This window comes from Malurus melanocephalus, unplaced genomic scaffold, assembly GCF_030028575.1.
Source record: "Malurus melanocephalus ecotype Western Australia unplaced genomic scaffold, MMel_1.1 scaffold_1235, whole genome shotgun sequence".
In the NCBI taxonomy this organism is placed as follows: Eukaryota; Metazoa; Chordata; class Aves; order Passeriformes; family Maluridae; genus Malurus; species Malurus melanocephalus.
Window position 1 is genome coordinate 48,378 of NW_026624467.1, and position 14,492 is coordinate 62,869.

A 14,492-nucleotide genomic window follows, 5' to 3' on the forward strand; every position below is an offset into this window, starting at 1 on the left:
GGGGAGGTGGCCTCAGGCTGGGTGAGGGGCCTCGGGTTGGGTGGGGGTCTCCGGCTGGGTAAGAGGTCTCAGGCTGGGTGGGGATTTCAGGCTGGGGATGGAGGTCTCAGGCTGGGTGAGGGGTCTCAGGCTGGGTGAGGGGTCTCAGGCTGAATAGGGGGGGGTCTCATGCTGGATAGGAGGGTCTCGGGCTGGGTGAGGGGTCTCAGGCTTGGTGAGGGGATCTTGTCCTTCCCGTGCCCCTCCCTGAGCAGCCTTGGCAGAGGGTGGGAGCATGAGATGCTCCCCCCCACCCCGGGTGCTGGGAGCCGCCCGGGACCCTCCGGCCTTCCCCAACCCCAGCACGGACAGGGTGAGACCCCCGCCCCCGAGCAGTGCGGGGAGTGGGGCACAGACACACGTGCCCCCCCTCACCCAGCTCGGGGCTGGGGGGCTGTGCAGGGTCCATCCCCAGCAAGGACAGCGTTCCCTGCCCCCSCTTTCTCYGCTCCCACCCCACACGGAGCCCCCCAGAACCACGAATCGGGAGCGGTTTTGGGGTTCACCCTCCACCGCCACGGCAAGGAGGAGCCCGGGGGTGCTGCCGGGGCTGGGGGSCTGCACCGTGCCCCTCCACGCCCCCCCTCACCGCTCACCCCCCCAGGCGTGGGCTTCGCCACGCGGCAAGTGGCCGGCTTCACCAAGCCCACCACCATCATCGAGCTGGACGGCGACAAGGTCACCGTGAAGACCCAGAGCACCTTCAAGAACACCGAGATCTCCTTCAAACTGGGCGAGGAGTTCGACGAGACCACGGCGGACGACAGGAACGTCAAGGTGAGCCCCCCGCCCCCGCCCTGCGGCACCCCTGGAGGGCTCTGCAGGCTCCGTGGGCATGGTGTCACCAGCCCATGGGGCTCCGTGGGGATGGTTTCACCGGCCCGGGGATCCGTGGGGATGGTTTCACCGGCCCAGGGCTCCGGGGCTCCATCCTGGCCGCCCGTGGGAGGGGAGCCCCGCTCTGCCCGAGGGAGCCTGGTCCCGTCCAGGCACTCCCCCAGTCCGAGCCCGGTTTGCAGCCGGGTTGCCCCGGGAGCGGGACGGGCCCGCAGCTGTCGGGGCSGTTGTGCAAGAGCCGGGCTGGCGAGTGCCAGCTCGCTCAAGAGAGTGTGGAAGTGTCCCTGCTCCGGGGGAAGAGGGGCACGGGAGTTCTTTGCAGAGCCCCCCGAAGCTGAGYCCCCTCTGTGCCTCCCTCCCCCGCAGGCAGGGACAGGACAGAACCCCCGGACAGTCCCACCTGGCCGCTGCCTCCCCAGGGCCCCTGGGGAACTCAAAAGCTCCCCAGCCGGTCTGCTCCTCCCTGAGAGAGCGAGGGATAAAATCACCTGAGGGAGAGCAGCTCCTTTGCCGGCCTCTCCTGCCCTGGAGGGACATTTTCCCTGGAAGGAACGGCCCAGCTCCTGATTTTACCTCGATTTCAGCTGCTGCTCCCGTGCCCCATTAAAYGCTCTTCGAGGGAGCAGCGGCAGCGCTGTGCCCCACACCCAGCCCGGGGGGCACCTCCGGGAAAAAAACCCTTTCGTGGCCCCAAAGCAGGAAGCACGAAGGGCTGGGCACGGCGGGAGGCTGGGGGAAGGGGCTGAGTGTGATCCCTCCCCACCGTGCTCCCTCCCACCCGCCCCAGTCCTGGAACCTGTTCAAGCAGCAGGAACGTGTGACCGGCCCGGAGYTGCTGCCACAGCCCAGGACGTGCCCTTGGGGTGCCCCTCGGCCCGGGGCCAGAGGGCACATGATGGGTCAGCGGGGCCGGGACGGCTGCCCGAGCCACGGGGCTGGACAGGATGGGGCGGGGAGTCAGCCATGGGGTGTGTGGGGTTGTGGGGCACCCAGACTGAAGGGGAATGGTTTGGGTTGGAGAGACGTTAAAGCCCACCCAGTGCCACTCYTGCCATAGCAGGGACATCTCCCACTGTCCCAGGTGCTCCCAGCCCCAATGTCCAGCCTGGCCTTGGGCACTCAAAGGGATCCAGGGGCAGCCACAGCTGCTCTGGGAATTCCATCCCAGCCYCTCCCCACCCTCCCAGGGAACAATCCCTTCCCAATATCCCATCCATCCCTGCCCTCTGGCACTGGGCTCCAGGGCTGGGGGACACCCAAATCCTGCGGGTACCCAAACTTTGGGGCACGAGCAGTGGGAGAGCCCGGCTGTGGGGAGAAKTGGGATCTGAGGGAGCCCCCAGAGCGTTGTGGAGCCCTGGGGCTGGGGGACACCCGAGCTCCGGACAGAGCCCGGCTCTGGACGGGCTGGGTGGGGGGCACGGGGCACGATGGCGACAGGCGGCCCGTGCCAGTGCCGGTGGCAGCGGCTGTCCTGGCAAAACCCCGTCCCTGTCACAGTAACCTTGGCACGGGCCGGGCTCTCGAGCTGAGTCAGCAGCGGGGCTGTGCGAACCGCAGCGCGGCGAGCAGGGGCGGGGCTGCGCCATCAGCCCCTCCGAAAAGCCGCGCCGGGCCCTAGGGGCCGGAGGAGCTCCGCTCCGAGCCCCGATCCCCGATCCCTGATCCCCGATCCCTGCTCCGCCTCTCGGGTTCCCGCCGGGGCCAGTGAGCCGCGCTCGGGAGCCGCGCCYGGGACAGGTCCCGGTGGCCCCGGAGAGGGTTGTGGCCCTGGGCAGGGCTCCCGGGCTGGCCCCGGGGACAGAGGGCAAGGTGACCGTGCCGGTGGCACCGGGGGGTGACGGGGGGGCAGCTGAGGCTGTGGCCCAGGGCAGGATCTGGGCCGGGCTGAGCAGCACTGACCGTGCCAGGCGGGGATGGTGCCAACTGGGCACCCCTACAGTGGCACCCACAGGCTGACCCCGAGCCCTGCGGGGCTCCAGGGTCCCCTCGGAGGGATAAAMCCCCCACCCCGCGCTCCAAAAGCCCAGGGAGAAAGCTGATGGTGGCTGTCCATCCCTCCCTGCAGTCCGTGGTCAAGCTGGATGGAGGCAAACTCGTCCACGTGCAGAAGTGGGATGGAAAGGAGACATCRCTGGTGCGGGAGCTGAAGGATGGGAAGTTAATCCTGGTAAGGGCACAGGAACGRTTGGGAGTGGGAAGAGCTGGGGCCRGGGGCTGGGCAGGGCAGCGCTAATCCYCCTCCCCACCCCTCTGCCCCCAGACTCTCACCATGGGCAGCGTCGTCTCCACCCGCACYTACGAGAAGGCCACATAGCCGCTGTCCCGGTCCCCTGCCTGTCACCCGGTGCCACAGCGTCCCCAYCTCCCGGCCCCGTGCCACACACGGCTTTCCCGTGGGGTCGGAGCTGCTGCCGTGCCGGTGCTACGCCTGTCCCTGCCCAGTGCCTCCAGGGACTCGGGTGGGACTTTGTTGGTTTGTTGTTGGGTTCTTTTTTAATTCACAGTGGGAAAAATCACATGGAAAACCAATAAAGGCCATGTTGTTACAGCTCTGTGTTCCGTGTGCTCAGGAAAAGGCGTTCAGGACATGGCCCACCCCAGGGCTGAGGCAGGCTGCGGTCAGCGGGGCAGCCCTGGGCTTCAGCCAGCCCAGACACACTGGCAGGGATGGGGTTAATGGCCAGCGAGCCCAGTAGCCCATGCCAGCTGCTTGTCCGAGCTGTGGGAATCAGTTCTGTGCTTTCACAGAGGGAATGTTCACCAGAGCTTGGGATCCAGGAATGCCCCCTCCCTTGCCTGGGATCCAGGAATGCCCCCTCCCTTCCCCGGGATCCAGGAATGCTCCCTCCCTTCCCCGGGATCCAGGAATGCTCCCTCCCTTCCCCGGGATCCAGGAATGCTCCCTCCCTTCCCCGGGATCCAGGAATGCTCCCTCCCTTCCCCGGGATCCAGGAATGCTCCCTCCCTTCCCCGGGATCCAGGAATGCYCCCTCCCTTCCCCGGGATCCAGGAATGCYCCCTCCCTTCCCCGGGATCCAGGAATGCYCCCTCCCTTCCCCGGGATCCAGGAATGCCCCCTCCCTTCCCCGGGATCCAGGAATGCTCCCTCCCTTCCCCGGGATCCAGGAATGCTCTAGTGGGGCGGGAGGGAGCCCCAGCACCGGGGCAGGACCACGGACTCACCTGGAAAAAAGGTGCTGAGCTCTCAACTCCCCGGGTTTGGGAAGGGAACTGGCCCCAAAGTGGGATGCAGCGATGAGGAACAGGGACGGAAAGCGCAGGGAAGGGAAAAGGGAAAAGGGAGCGGCTGCAGCAGCAAGCCCATCTCCTGCTCCTGCGATGCCAACGGGCAGTGCCAGCCCCATCCTCAGCTCCCTGCAGAGCCAGAGCCCACAGGAGCCGCTCCTTCCCCGTTCCCTCGGCACATCTGTCCYGRCARGGCTGAGCTCCTGGCACGCTCCTCYTGCMATCCCTTCCCCTGACCTTCAGCTCCAGTTACAAGATTTATGCTCCTTCCAGAAGGTTTCTCCTATGGGTTACCTTACCACACACCCCCTTCCCACCCCTGGGAACCTCGGCAAGCAGCCAGAACTTCCCAAAAGAACCTTCTCCTGTCCCCTCCACACAGCCAGTCCTGTTTCTCCCCTGCCCAAGATGAAGTGTGGAGGGTGCAGAAGAAAGGAGCTGGTACAAAGTGCAGCTGGAGGGGGCAGAGATTTATTTTCCATCCCTTTCCAGGCAGCAAACACTCCACAGTTAATGTTTACTCCCAGTCTCTGCACTCCCCCATTCGCTCCTTGCTCCTCCACTCCCAGTGTTTGCAGAGACCAAGGGAGCCGGGGCAGCTTTGCAGCCCAGAGCCCTGTGMCAGGGCATTGTGGTGCCATCCCAGAGCCCTGTCCCCAGCACGGTGTGGGCCTGGTTGTGCCAGCCCAGSCTCTGCAGGCCACTGGGACAAGGCTAATGGCAGCCAGGCTCCTGATGGATCCAAACACGAGGCTGTTGCACGGCAGAGGTGCCCTGGAGGGTGTCCTGAGCCCRTGCTGGCAGCAGCTGTGACAGAAARGGGCAGCCTGTGCCCAAGGTGACAGCACACCGTGTAGCAAGGCCAACACCTATAAGAGCACCAGGTGTTAATCTGGTCACCTCCCTGGCCAGCTCTGCTCCCTGACACCCTCCTTAGCTTCTTTCCTTGAACAGATCAGCCCCTCTGGAGCCGGGCTGGGAGAGTTGGGGGTGCTCACCTGTACAAAAGGCTCCAGGGAGAGCTTGGGCTGCTTTGAGCAGGAACCTCCTGTCCCTGGAGCAGAAGGGCTGATCCCTGCCAGCTCCTCAAGCTGTGCACAGGGACCAGCCATGGCAGCGCCCCAGCCCGCCCTGTTCCTCCCAAGGCTACTTCTTGTGCTGCTTCTTCTTCTTCTTCTTCTTCTTCTTCTTGGAGTGCTTGGGCCTCTTGCTGGAGGGCTGATCTTCGTCACTGTCCGAGGACGAGCTGGACGAGTCTGATTCCGAGGATTGCTTGGCCCTGTGCTTCTTCTTCTTCTTCTCCTGGAAAAACAAAAGAGAAGCCTGGGAATGTGGGAACRCTCACCAGGGCAGCGAGGGCCTTTCTGGGCCTGTTCCTGCATGGAAAGGGCACCGTGCCCCAGGAGCCAGGAATTCATCACAGGGCACGGCAGAAATTGGAGCAGAGCGGCAGCAACGTGGAAAGACAAGCCTGGAAAATGCTGGATAATTCATGGAAGGAGAGCCCTTGCCCTCACTCCATCATTTCACTGCTCTCTATTAACACAAGTCCGAAGGATAAAGTTTTTTTGCCCAGAAAATGAGTTCCTAAACTTTTGTTTCTAAATGTTTCTAAGCATCCCTGCAGCCCCATCCTGCCAGGATGAGAGTCCTGGAGCATCCAAACTCTCCCTGAGAGCCCACTGCAGCTTCCTGCACAAGGGATGAGCTCAGTGCCCTTCTGCAGGACGGGGATCTTTGCACAACCTCCCTGCACATTTCACCACCCCCTCCTGTTTCCCAACTTCCTCTGCATCCTGCTTCCCCGACTTCCTCTGCACCCCTTACAGCTCCTCAACTTCCCACTGTACCTCTTACTGTTCCCCAACTTCCTCTGCACCTCATCCTGCTCCCCAACTTCCCACTGCATCCCTTACTGCTCCTCAATTTCCTCTGCACCCCTTACTGCTCCTCAATTTCCTCTGCACCCCATCCTGCTTCCCCAACTTCCTCTGCACCCCATCCTGCTCCCCAACTTCCCACTGCATCCCTTACTGCTCCTCAATTTCCTCTGCACCCCTTACTGCTCCCCAATTTCCTCTGCACCCCATCCTGCTTCCCCAACTTCCTCTGCACCCCATCCTGCTCCCCAACTTCCCACTGCATCCCTTACTGCTCCTCAATTTCCTCTGCACCCCATCCTGCTCCCCAATTTCCTCCGCACCCTSTCCTGTTCCCAAACTCCTTTCCCACCCTCCTCTCTGCTCCCCAGCTTCCCTTGAAGCTCTCCAGGTGAGCACCCCCAGCTCTCCCAGCCCAGCTCCAGAGGGGCTGATCAGGAATTGTTGCCATGTTCAAGGTGAGAAGCCAGGGAGGGTTCCAGGGAGCAGAGCTAGCCATGGAGGCTACCAGAGCCTGGGACAGATTTGAACAGCCCCGGTGAGGAATGTGGCCCAGCAGGCTCAGCTCAGGGCTCTGACCAACCCAGCTTTTGAGATTTTTGTGCTCAGAGTGAGCTCCACCTGCCCAAATCGGATTGGGTGTCCAAGCAGCAGGCCCAGGCTGTCAGGTGGGGAAAAAGGAGCAGGCAGCYCATTAATGGCAATAGAACAACTGCAATTTGAGGGAGCTGGAAGAGCAAAGACAGGACTTGGAGCTGAGCACCAAGCAGTGCCCTCCGGCACTGCAGGAAATGGAGCAGAGRATGGAATCATTCCACACCCTCAGTGCTTTTTAGCTTCACAACAGCACTGCAAATGTCACCCCAAAGCGAGCCTATTCTCCTGTGGGATAACAACAGACTCACCACACAGCCCCTGACCCATGATGAGAGGCAGAAACAAATCCTCCCAGGCTGGAGAAGAGGATKGGAAGGAGTTAAACCTTCCACAGAATGGGATGCAGCAAGGAGAATTTTCTCAAGCTTTTCCAGCCTGTGCACATKGTGAGAAAGTTTGAGCAGACCTTCACAGCCAACAGAGCTTCAGCTTCATTCCAGAGCTTGGGAAAGTTTCTCAGGATGTGAGGGCTGGAGAYGGGACAGGATGTCACACACACTCCTGGGGATGCAACAGGGGACATCAAAGCACACATGGGCACTGTGCTGGCTGGACAAAACCAGCAAACCCTCAGCCTCCCCTTCCTGGGGGCGTCAAACAGCCAACATCGCTCCAAGACAGACAAAGTCCTTCTGGGGCACACAGTGGGGTTCTTGGGGTGTCCTGTGCAGGGCCAGGAGCTGACTCAGTGATCCCTGTGTGTGCCGTTTACAGTTCCATCATTGTTCCAGTGCAGGCATCAGAGCACAGCAGCACAGCCTGGGCTGGGAATGCAGCACCAAGAGCTGAGCATGGGGCTGTCCCTGGATCCCTGGGAGTGTCCAGGGCCAGGTGGGACGGGGCTTGGAGCCACCTGGGACAGTGGAAGGTGTCCCCATGGCAGGGATGGGATGGGATGGGCTTTAAGGTCCTCCCAACCCAAAGCATTCCACAGTTTTAGGATTTTCAGTAGCAGGAGGCAGAGCTGCTGCAAAACCCTTCTGCACAAGCAGAATTCTGCAGCCAGACGACAGCTTTCCCTAAATCCAGGATCCCAACCCCGGGAGATCAGCACTTGCACTGGTTACCAGGGAATTCAGTGTGCAGGGGGTGTTTCCAGCTCAGGGACTGATAGAGGGGCACAGCCCAGCCCTGCTGGACAGGGCTCAGCTCAGCTCTGGGCACAGCCAGAGCCCCAAACACTGCATTTTGGGGCAATATTTGGAAAGGATTTGGCCCCATGAGCTCTCAGTGCAGAGGGTTCACAACACACAGAGCTGCACTTTAGGGTTCCTCGCATTTCCTGCCCCACCTATGCAACAATCTCACCAAATGTGTTTCAAAACCTCTCTCCAGAGCCCTGTTGGGAGCTGCCAGTGGAACAGCAACAGCCTGGGCTGGAGTCTGAGTGCTGGTTTTTGTGGAATTCCTTCCCTGCTGCTCCAAAAACCGCTCCAAGAGGGGCCCCTGCAGCACTCAGGGCTCCCTCATGCCCTTTGTGAAGAACATGGCTCCAGGCTGTGCTTGGAGAATGTCACAACAGCTCATTCYTCCTGAAGGTATTTGGGCTTGAGATAAGAGGGGAGTGCCCAGAACTCCCCAAGAAGTTGAAATATTTTTCACCAGAKCCTTTTGTGGAGTTGTGACTCATTCCAAGGTTTTGTGTCTATCCTTGTGAAAAATTTGAACRGATTTCCAACGTCTGTCTGCATCTCCAGGGCTGGGCTAGGAATCCTTCTAGGCTCCCTAATTTTATTCTTTGTTCTTATTCTACCAATTTCACTCCAAACAAGATTCATTACATCAATCTAAAGGTATTTTTGCATCTTATTTTTGAGGAGCAGTCAGAATGAATCTGAGGAGAAGAATCAGTAAATAAACATAGATTCAGAAAAGCAGGGATTAAGCACAATGTGTGAAGGGCTGTGCCCTCTTAATGCCATGGAGGAACCAGTAAAACCAGTAAAACTGAGGCTGGACCAAGGCTGGATGAGCCAMAGAACACCACTCAGGTGTGGTTTTCACACGAACGTCTGCAGGCAGAAATCTTCCCCAAGGTGAGGAAAAGTGCAGCAAAATCTGAAAAAAAGCCCCAATCCCAATGGCCATCCCAAAGCACCTCAGGCACGAGCTGATCCGTGTGTCTGAGCAGAAGCTGCAGAAATGTGGAGAATTTCAATCCAAGGGGTTATCCCTCGGTCAGCACTGCAGGTTTTTTTTTTTGGAAGCAGGATGGAAAGGGTTCAGCCATTCCCAGCCTCCCTCCTCCCACACAAGCCCAGCAGGGCCACTGCTGTTCCCACAGCAGCTCSCTCACCTCGTGACCCCAGGGGGACAAGGGACACCGAGCCTGGGCCTGTCCAGCTGTCCCAGATGGGCTCAGGGGCTCCTGCACATCCCAGCCACAGCACCACGGAATGGGGGAATTGCTCAGGTTGGAAAAGCCCTCCAGGACCATCCAACCATGGCCTCAGCAGCACGGGGGAAGAGTCGGAAGATGGAAGAGTTTATTTCTTGTATCTAGAAGTGGATTGTGGCTGCCCCTGGATCCCTGGCAGTGTCCAGGATGGGGCTGGGAGCAGCCTGGGACAGTGGGAGGTGTCCCTGCCATGGCAGGGGGGGCACTGGGTGGGATTTAAGGTCCTTCCAACCCAAACCACTCCGGGATTCTGGGAGTACTCATGAACCACATCCCCAAGTGCCACATGCACGTGGGTTCAGGAGCACATCAGGGATGGGAACTCCACCAGTGCCCTGCACAGTTTGATCAACCCTTTCTGAGAAGGATTTTCCCAATTTTCAGTCTAAACCTGCCCTGGCCCAGCCTGAGGCCATTCCCTCTCCTCCTGTCCCTGTTCCCTGGAGCAGAGCCCGACCCCCCTGGCTGCCCCCTCCTGTCAGGGAGTTGTGCAGAGCCACAAGGTCCCAAATGATCCCCCTTTGCTCCAGGCTGAGCCCCTTTCCCAGCTCCCTCAGCTTCTCCTGGGGCTCCAGCCCCTTCCCCAGCCCTGTTTCCCTTCCCTGAACACTCTCCAGCATCTCCCCTTCTCCTTCCAGTCACTCATTTTCTCAGCGGTTACAGGAGCCAGGTCAGAGCTCACAGCCCCAATGCCATCAGGGAGCTCTGCCACCTCACAGAGTGTCCCTGACACTGTCCCAGTGCACAGACCCAAAGCTGTCCCCATCCTGTAAATGCTGCAGGGCTCAGGCAGGACGGAAAAAAAGGAGCTAAGGATATCCCTGGGAAGGCAAGGGGAGAAAAAAGGGGGGAAGGATCCTGAAGTAGCTCAGGAGAGGAAACTCCAGGAGAAGGGAAAAGCACCCAGAAACTGCAAGGAAACAGATCCAGGAAAGCACAGAATGCTGATCCCAAACAGCTAAAAATGTCAATTTTCCTGCTCTGCCACTCGATGGAAAGGGGATCACGGGGGAGCYGGCAGCTCCCTCCTACCCATTTCAGAACCCCAGCCCCACACTGATGTCACAGCTGTGGGATGGGACAGGTCAGCAAGGGGACTGTCCCTGACTCCACAGAGCCATTTCCATGGGCTGTAAACCCCCGGAGCTCCAGGCATGCAGGGGAACACATGGAAGCTCCCAGACAGGATCTCAGCAGGCACTCGAGACTACAAGGGAACTATTCATCTCCAGGATCCCACATCCTGCCCCCAAAAAAGCTCCCAGTTTTATTATTCCAGCTCTGGAAAACATGTGAAAACTTTTGATGTCATCCTTGAGAAGGGAGGGAGATCAAAGGAATGAGAGAGATTTGAAGGAAAGTTGCTCATCTGCCAACTGCCCCCAAAAAAACCAGAACAAATTGAGGAAAGTGACCCCATATCCTGTGGGGTCAGCAAGGCAAGGTTCCACTGGGAATCCCCATTCTGGTGGATGGGCAGGGATGGGATAACGAGCTATTAGTGCACCTCCAAGTGTAATTTTTYCCCACAATATTTAAATAATTTGAGCCTTTCCCACCTTTTCTGCCTGTTGCCCCTCTCCGGGGACACAGGGAGGTCACAGAGTTGGAAAAAGGGGAAAAATAAAGAGAAAGGCTTTGGAAGAATAATTAAAAGTGCGACTGTGAAGGGGCTGATGGAAGAGTTTATTGAAGTCTGGATTTATTGGATCCCTGCCATGGCTGGGGTGGYACTGGGTGGRATTTAAGGTCCCTTCCAACCCAAACCACTGAGATTCCGTGAAAAAAACCAAACCTGACCACCAAAAGCTCCTGTTTTGGGTTCAAGCCCCACCTGTGTTTTATTTTCTCCCATCCTGCTCCAAACCAGAGGTCAAACAGTGCCTGGCAAAGGTCTCTTATCTCAAGCCATTTTCACAGGGACAGAAATTCCTCTGGRGCTGGGATCGCTCCCAGTGCAAACACAGCCAGGGATTTTCCCCCAAAGTGTGCCAATAAATCCAATTCCYGTGGCTGTGGCTGGGTCAGGACACCCCCTGGAGCCAGCAGGGCACCGAGTTCACATCAAAGAAAGGTGTGAGGGCAGGAAAAGGGAGGGAAACAGGTCATTGGCAGGAATCACAGAAATTCAGGCCACTGAAGCAATTCCTACAGAGCCTTACAAAGAACAGGAAAAAAAAAATCACCTTTTTCTCACTGTAAGGAATATCTTTGTTCCTGTGTGTTGTAGCACAAAATCAGCTTAAACACAGTTTGACAGGAATAAAAGGAGAAAGCCTAAGAATTCCTAAAAAATCACTGGAGGAGATCCCTGTTTTGCTACAAAATTTGCACAAAACGGAGCCAACTTCTCAGCCCAGAGCTGGTTACTCCTACCCACATTGCTGTAGTAACTCAGTTGTAACTCCAGAATAAATCACCCATCCCCCTTTCCCTTCTCCAGGCCAACCAGAGGTCACCTCRTACCTTTTTCCTTTTCTTTGAAGGCTCCTCAGCCTGGCTGGTCTTTTTATCTCCTTCCTGTCCTGCTGCTGCCCCCTCCTCTTCCTCCTCTTCTGGAATGAGGCTGTATTTGGTCCCTCCAGGCTGCATGAAACACTCCTTGGCAAAGTGACCTGGAAAAAAMGGTGTTTGAAGGTAAAACCCATCCCCTTGTCCTTTTTTTTTTTTTCTTAACAAATGCATTTCACACCCCTGAAGTGCTGCCAAGGCTCTGTTTTTATTATTAGTAACAAGGAGAAAATCTAGGCTGGACATTTTTTATCCTAAAATTTCAGTCAGTTTAACCTGTCCCGATCAAACAGGACAGAGAACAAACACAACCCAGGTTGTTCTGGAGGGATTAGTCAGGCAAAAACGGAAATATTCTTGTCTCAACAAGTAAAAATGTGTCTGTGCATGGGTTTAATCAGCACAGAAAAGAGTGGGGGAAAGGGAAATTGGTGTGATTGGCACCTGGAAAATGAGCTGAAGCCACAAAGAGAGGGAAATTGAGCTCATCTGGTTCCACCCTTTCTACTCTGGAGACATCAAAGTTGACCTACTAAGAGCTGCAGTGGAAATTTGGRGAGCTGGCACCTGCTGTTACGAGGAGACACCATTATTAAAAATCAGATTGGAAATAGGCAGAATCATGGTTTTGGGGAGTTTTTTAAAATAGTATTTTATATATAATAGCTCCTTAAATAGTATTAATTCTTTAAAATAGTATTTAATATATAATAGTTCCTTAAATAGTATTCTTTAAAACAGTATTTTATATAAAATACCTCTTTAAGTAGTATTAAATCCTTTAAAAAATAGTATTTTAAAGAGTTTTCTCCCACTCCAGAGCCCATCCTCATCATTAACCTCCTCCAGAACAGCATGAACCCCATTAACCATTTACTGTAAATAATCTAAGTAGGGCACAGCACAAACTCCTGCAAAAAAAAAAGAAAAAAAAGTACTTTACACCTCAGCAACTTGAAGAAAGGCACTGAAAGGCACCACAAGAGTCACCTCCACCCTGCTGGAGAAGGCAGGACATTCCACAAGGTTACAAACCCCTATATTTGGTTTTAGCCCTAAGACAACAAGGAATTTGGAACTCAGGAACGATCTGGAACTTCCCTGGATGGTTTTTCACAGTGGGATCACCTGGTGAGGGTTTGTTCACTTCTTAAAAACCAAAAGCAGAGCAAGATCTGAGCTCTGAGACTCAGGAACCAAATGGTGCAGGGACAGAATGTGTCCTGGACTGTGCCCAGCAGGGAGGACAGGAGTGGATGGCACCAGGAGGAGTCACAGAGCAGTTGGGGTTGGATGGGACCTCCGGAGATCACCCAGGAGCAGGTGACACAGGGACACATCCAGGGGGTTGGCATGGATCCCAAACCAGAGAGGGAAACTCCAGTCCCTCCATGGGCAGCTGTTACAGCTCTGCCACCCTCATGGACAGTTGTTCCTYGTGGTGAGGTGGAACTTGTTGAGTTTCAGTTTATGGCCATCACTCCTTGTCCTGCCACTGAACAGAGCCTGGCACCATCCTCTGCCAGCACTTGGGGGTATTTGTATGGATTGATGGGACATTTGGATGGATTGTTGGGATATTTGTATGGATTTAGATTGATATTTGTATGGATCCATGGGATAATTGTATGGATTCATGGGATAATTGTATGGATTGATGGGATATCAAATGGATTGATGGGATTTTTGGATGGGTTCATGGGATATTTGTATGGATCGATGGGATATTTGTATGGATTCATGGGATATTGGTACAGATCAATGGGATATTGGTATGAATCAATGGGATATTGGTACGGATCGATGGGATATTGGTATGGATTGATGGGACATTGGCACGGATCAATGGGATATTGGTATGGATTGATGGGATATTGGCACGGATCAATGGGATATTGGTACACATCAATGGGATACTGGTATGGATTGATGGGATATTGGTACAGAACGATGGGATATTGGTATGGATCGATGGGATATTGGTATGGATCGATGGGATATTGGTACGGATCGATAGGATTTTTGTATGGACTGATGGGATTCCCTTTCAGATTCTTCTTCTCCACAATAACCAGGCCCAGCTCCCTCAATGTCTCCTCATCTCTCCAGTCCTCTCCAGTGGCTTCCACTGGCCTCTCCCCAGTAGCCCAAAGGGGTGTGATTTTAAGGAATACAGTTCTTTTTTTTTTGAAAAGGATTTGAACAAAGTCTTTTGTTTCTGTAACAAGTGATAAAAAGTGCCTCCTCTAAAGGAGAAATATGGAACCAAAATTCAGTCCTTTTACACAACCATGTGTAACCATGACAGCAGGCTGYTCCCAGATGCCTGGAAGTGTCCAAGGCCAGGCTGGATGGGGTTTGGAGTAAACTGGGGAGGTGTCCCTGGGGACTGGAWTGAGATGAGCTTTAAGGTCCTTTCCAACCCCAACCATTTTAGGATTCTAACCACGAGACAGACATTGATATAACCCTACCAAGGGTCACCACCTGGCTGGGACAAGGCAATGAAAAAGCAGCAGAACCCACCTTTGCAGCCACATTTCTTGCACACCGTGTTCAGCACGGCCTCAAGGGTGATCTTCTGGCTCGTGTAGTCCCTGAAGGTGCGTTTCTTCCTCTCATCCTGACTRGGGAGAGAAGGACAGCTCCATTTTCAATCCACTCTCATCCTTAATCCTGCATTTTTGGATGAACACACCCTAACAAGGTTGTTGGAGGTTGCTCTCAAAGTAAAACTTCTAAAGTCAAAGAGCAGAGCTGGCCTGGCCTTGGACACTTCCAGGGATCCAGGATGGCCACAGCTTCTCTGGGAATCKGTGCCAGGACCTCCCCACCCTCCCAGGGAAGGATTCTGGGTCATTCCTGTGATTCTTGTGCCTTAAATTCCCTGAAGAGAAGGGGCTGGAGCCCCAGGAGCAGCT

General features: G+C 55.9%; 2 protein-coding genes across 2 annotated transcripts in view; one reads left to right on the forward strand and one right to left on the reverse strand.

The window, feature by feature from the left end:
- Positions 1-3,427, forward strand: part of LOC130586641 (fatty acid-binding protein, heart-like) — a 3,856-nt gene extending 429 nt beyond the window's left edge. The window contains exons 2-4 of the mRNA XM_057387516.1: positions 644-816; positions 2,945-3,046; positions 3,140-3,427. Coding sequence (XP_057243499.1) covers positions 644-816; positions 2,945-3,046; positions 3,140-3,193 — 329 coding nt within the window. The 3' untranslated portion in view covers positions 3,194-3,427. The remainder of the gene's footprint in view (positions 1-643; positions 817-2,944; positions 3,047-3,139) is intronic.
- Positions 3,428-3,920: 493 nt separating this feature from the next.
- The window catches only part of LOC130586640 (zinc finger CCHC domain-containing protein 17-like), an 11,806-nt gene continuing 1,234 nt past the window's right edge, over positions 3,921-14,492 (reverse strand). The window contains exons 2-4 of the mRNA XM_057387515.1: positions 14,098-14,198; positions 11,527-11,675; positions 3,921-5,427 (exon numbers count right to left, since the gene is read on the reverse strand). Coding sequence (XP_057243498.1) covers positions 5,272-5,427; positions 11,527-11,675; positions 14,098-14,198 — 406 coding nt within the window. The 3' untranslated portion in view covers positions 3,921-5,271. The remainder of the gene's footprint in view (positions 5,428-11,526; positions 11,676-14,097; positions 14,199-14,492) is intronic.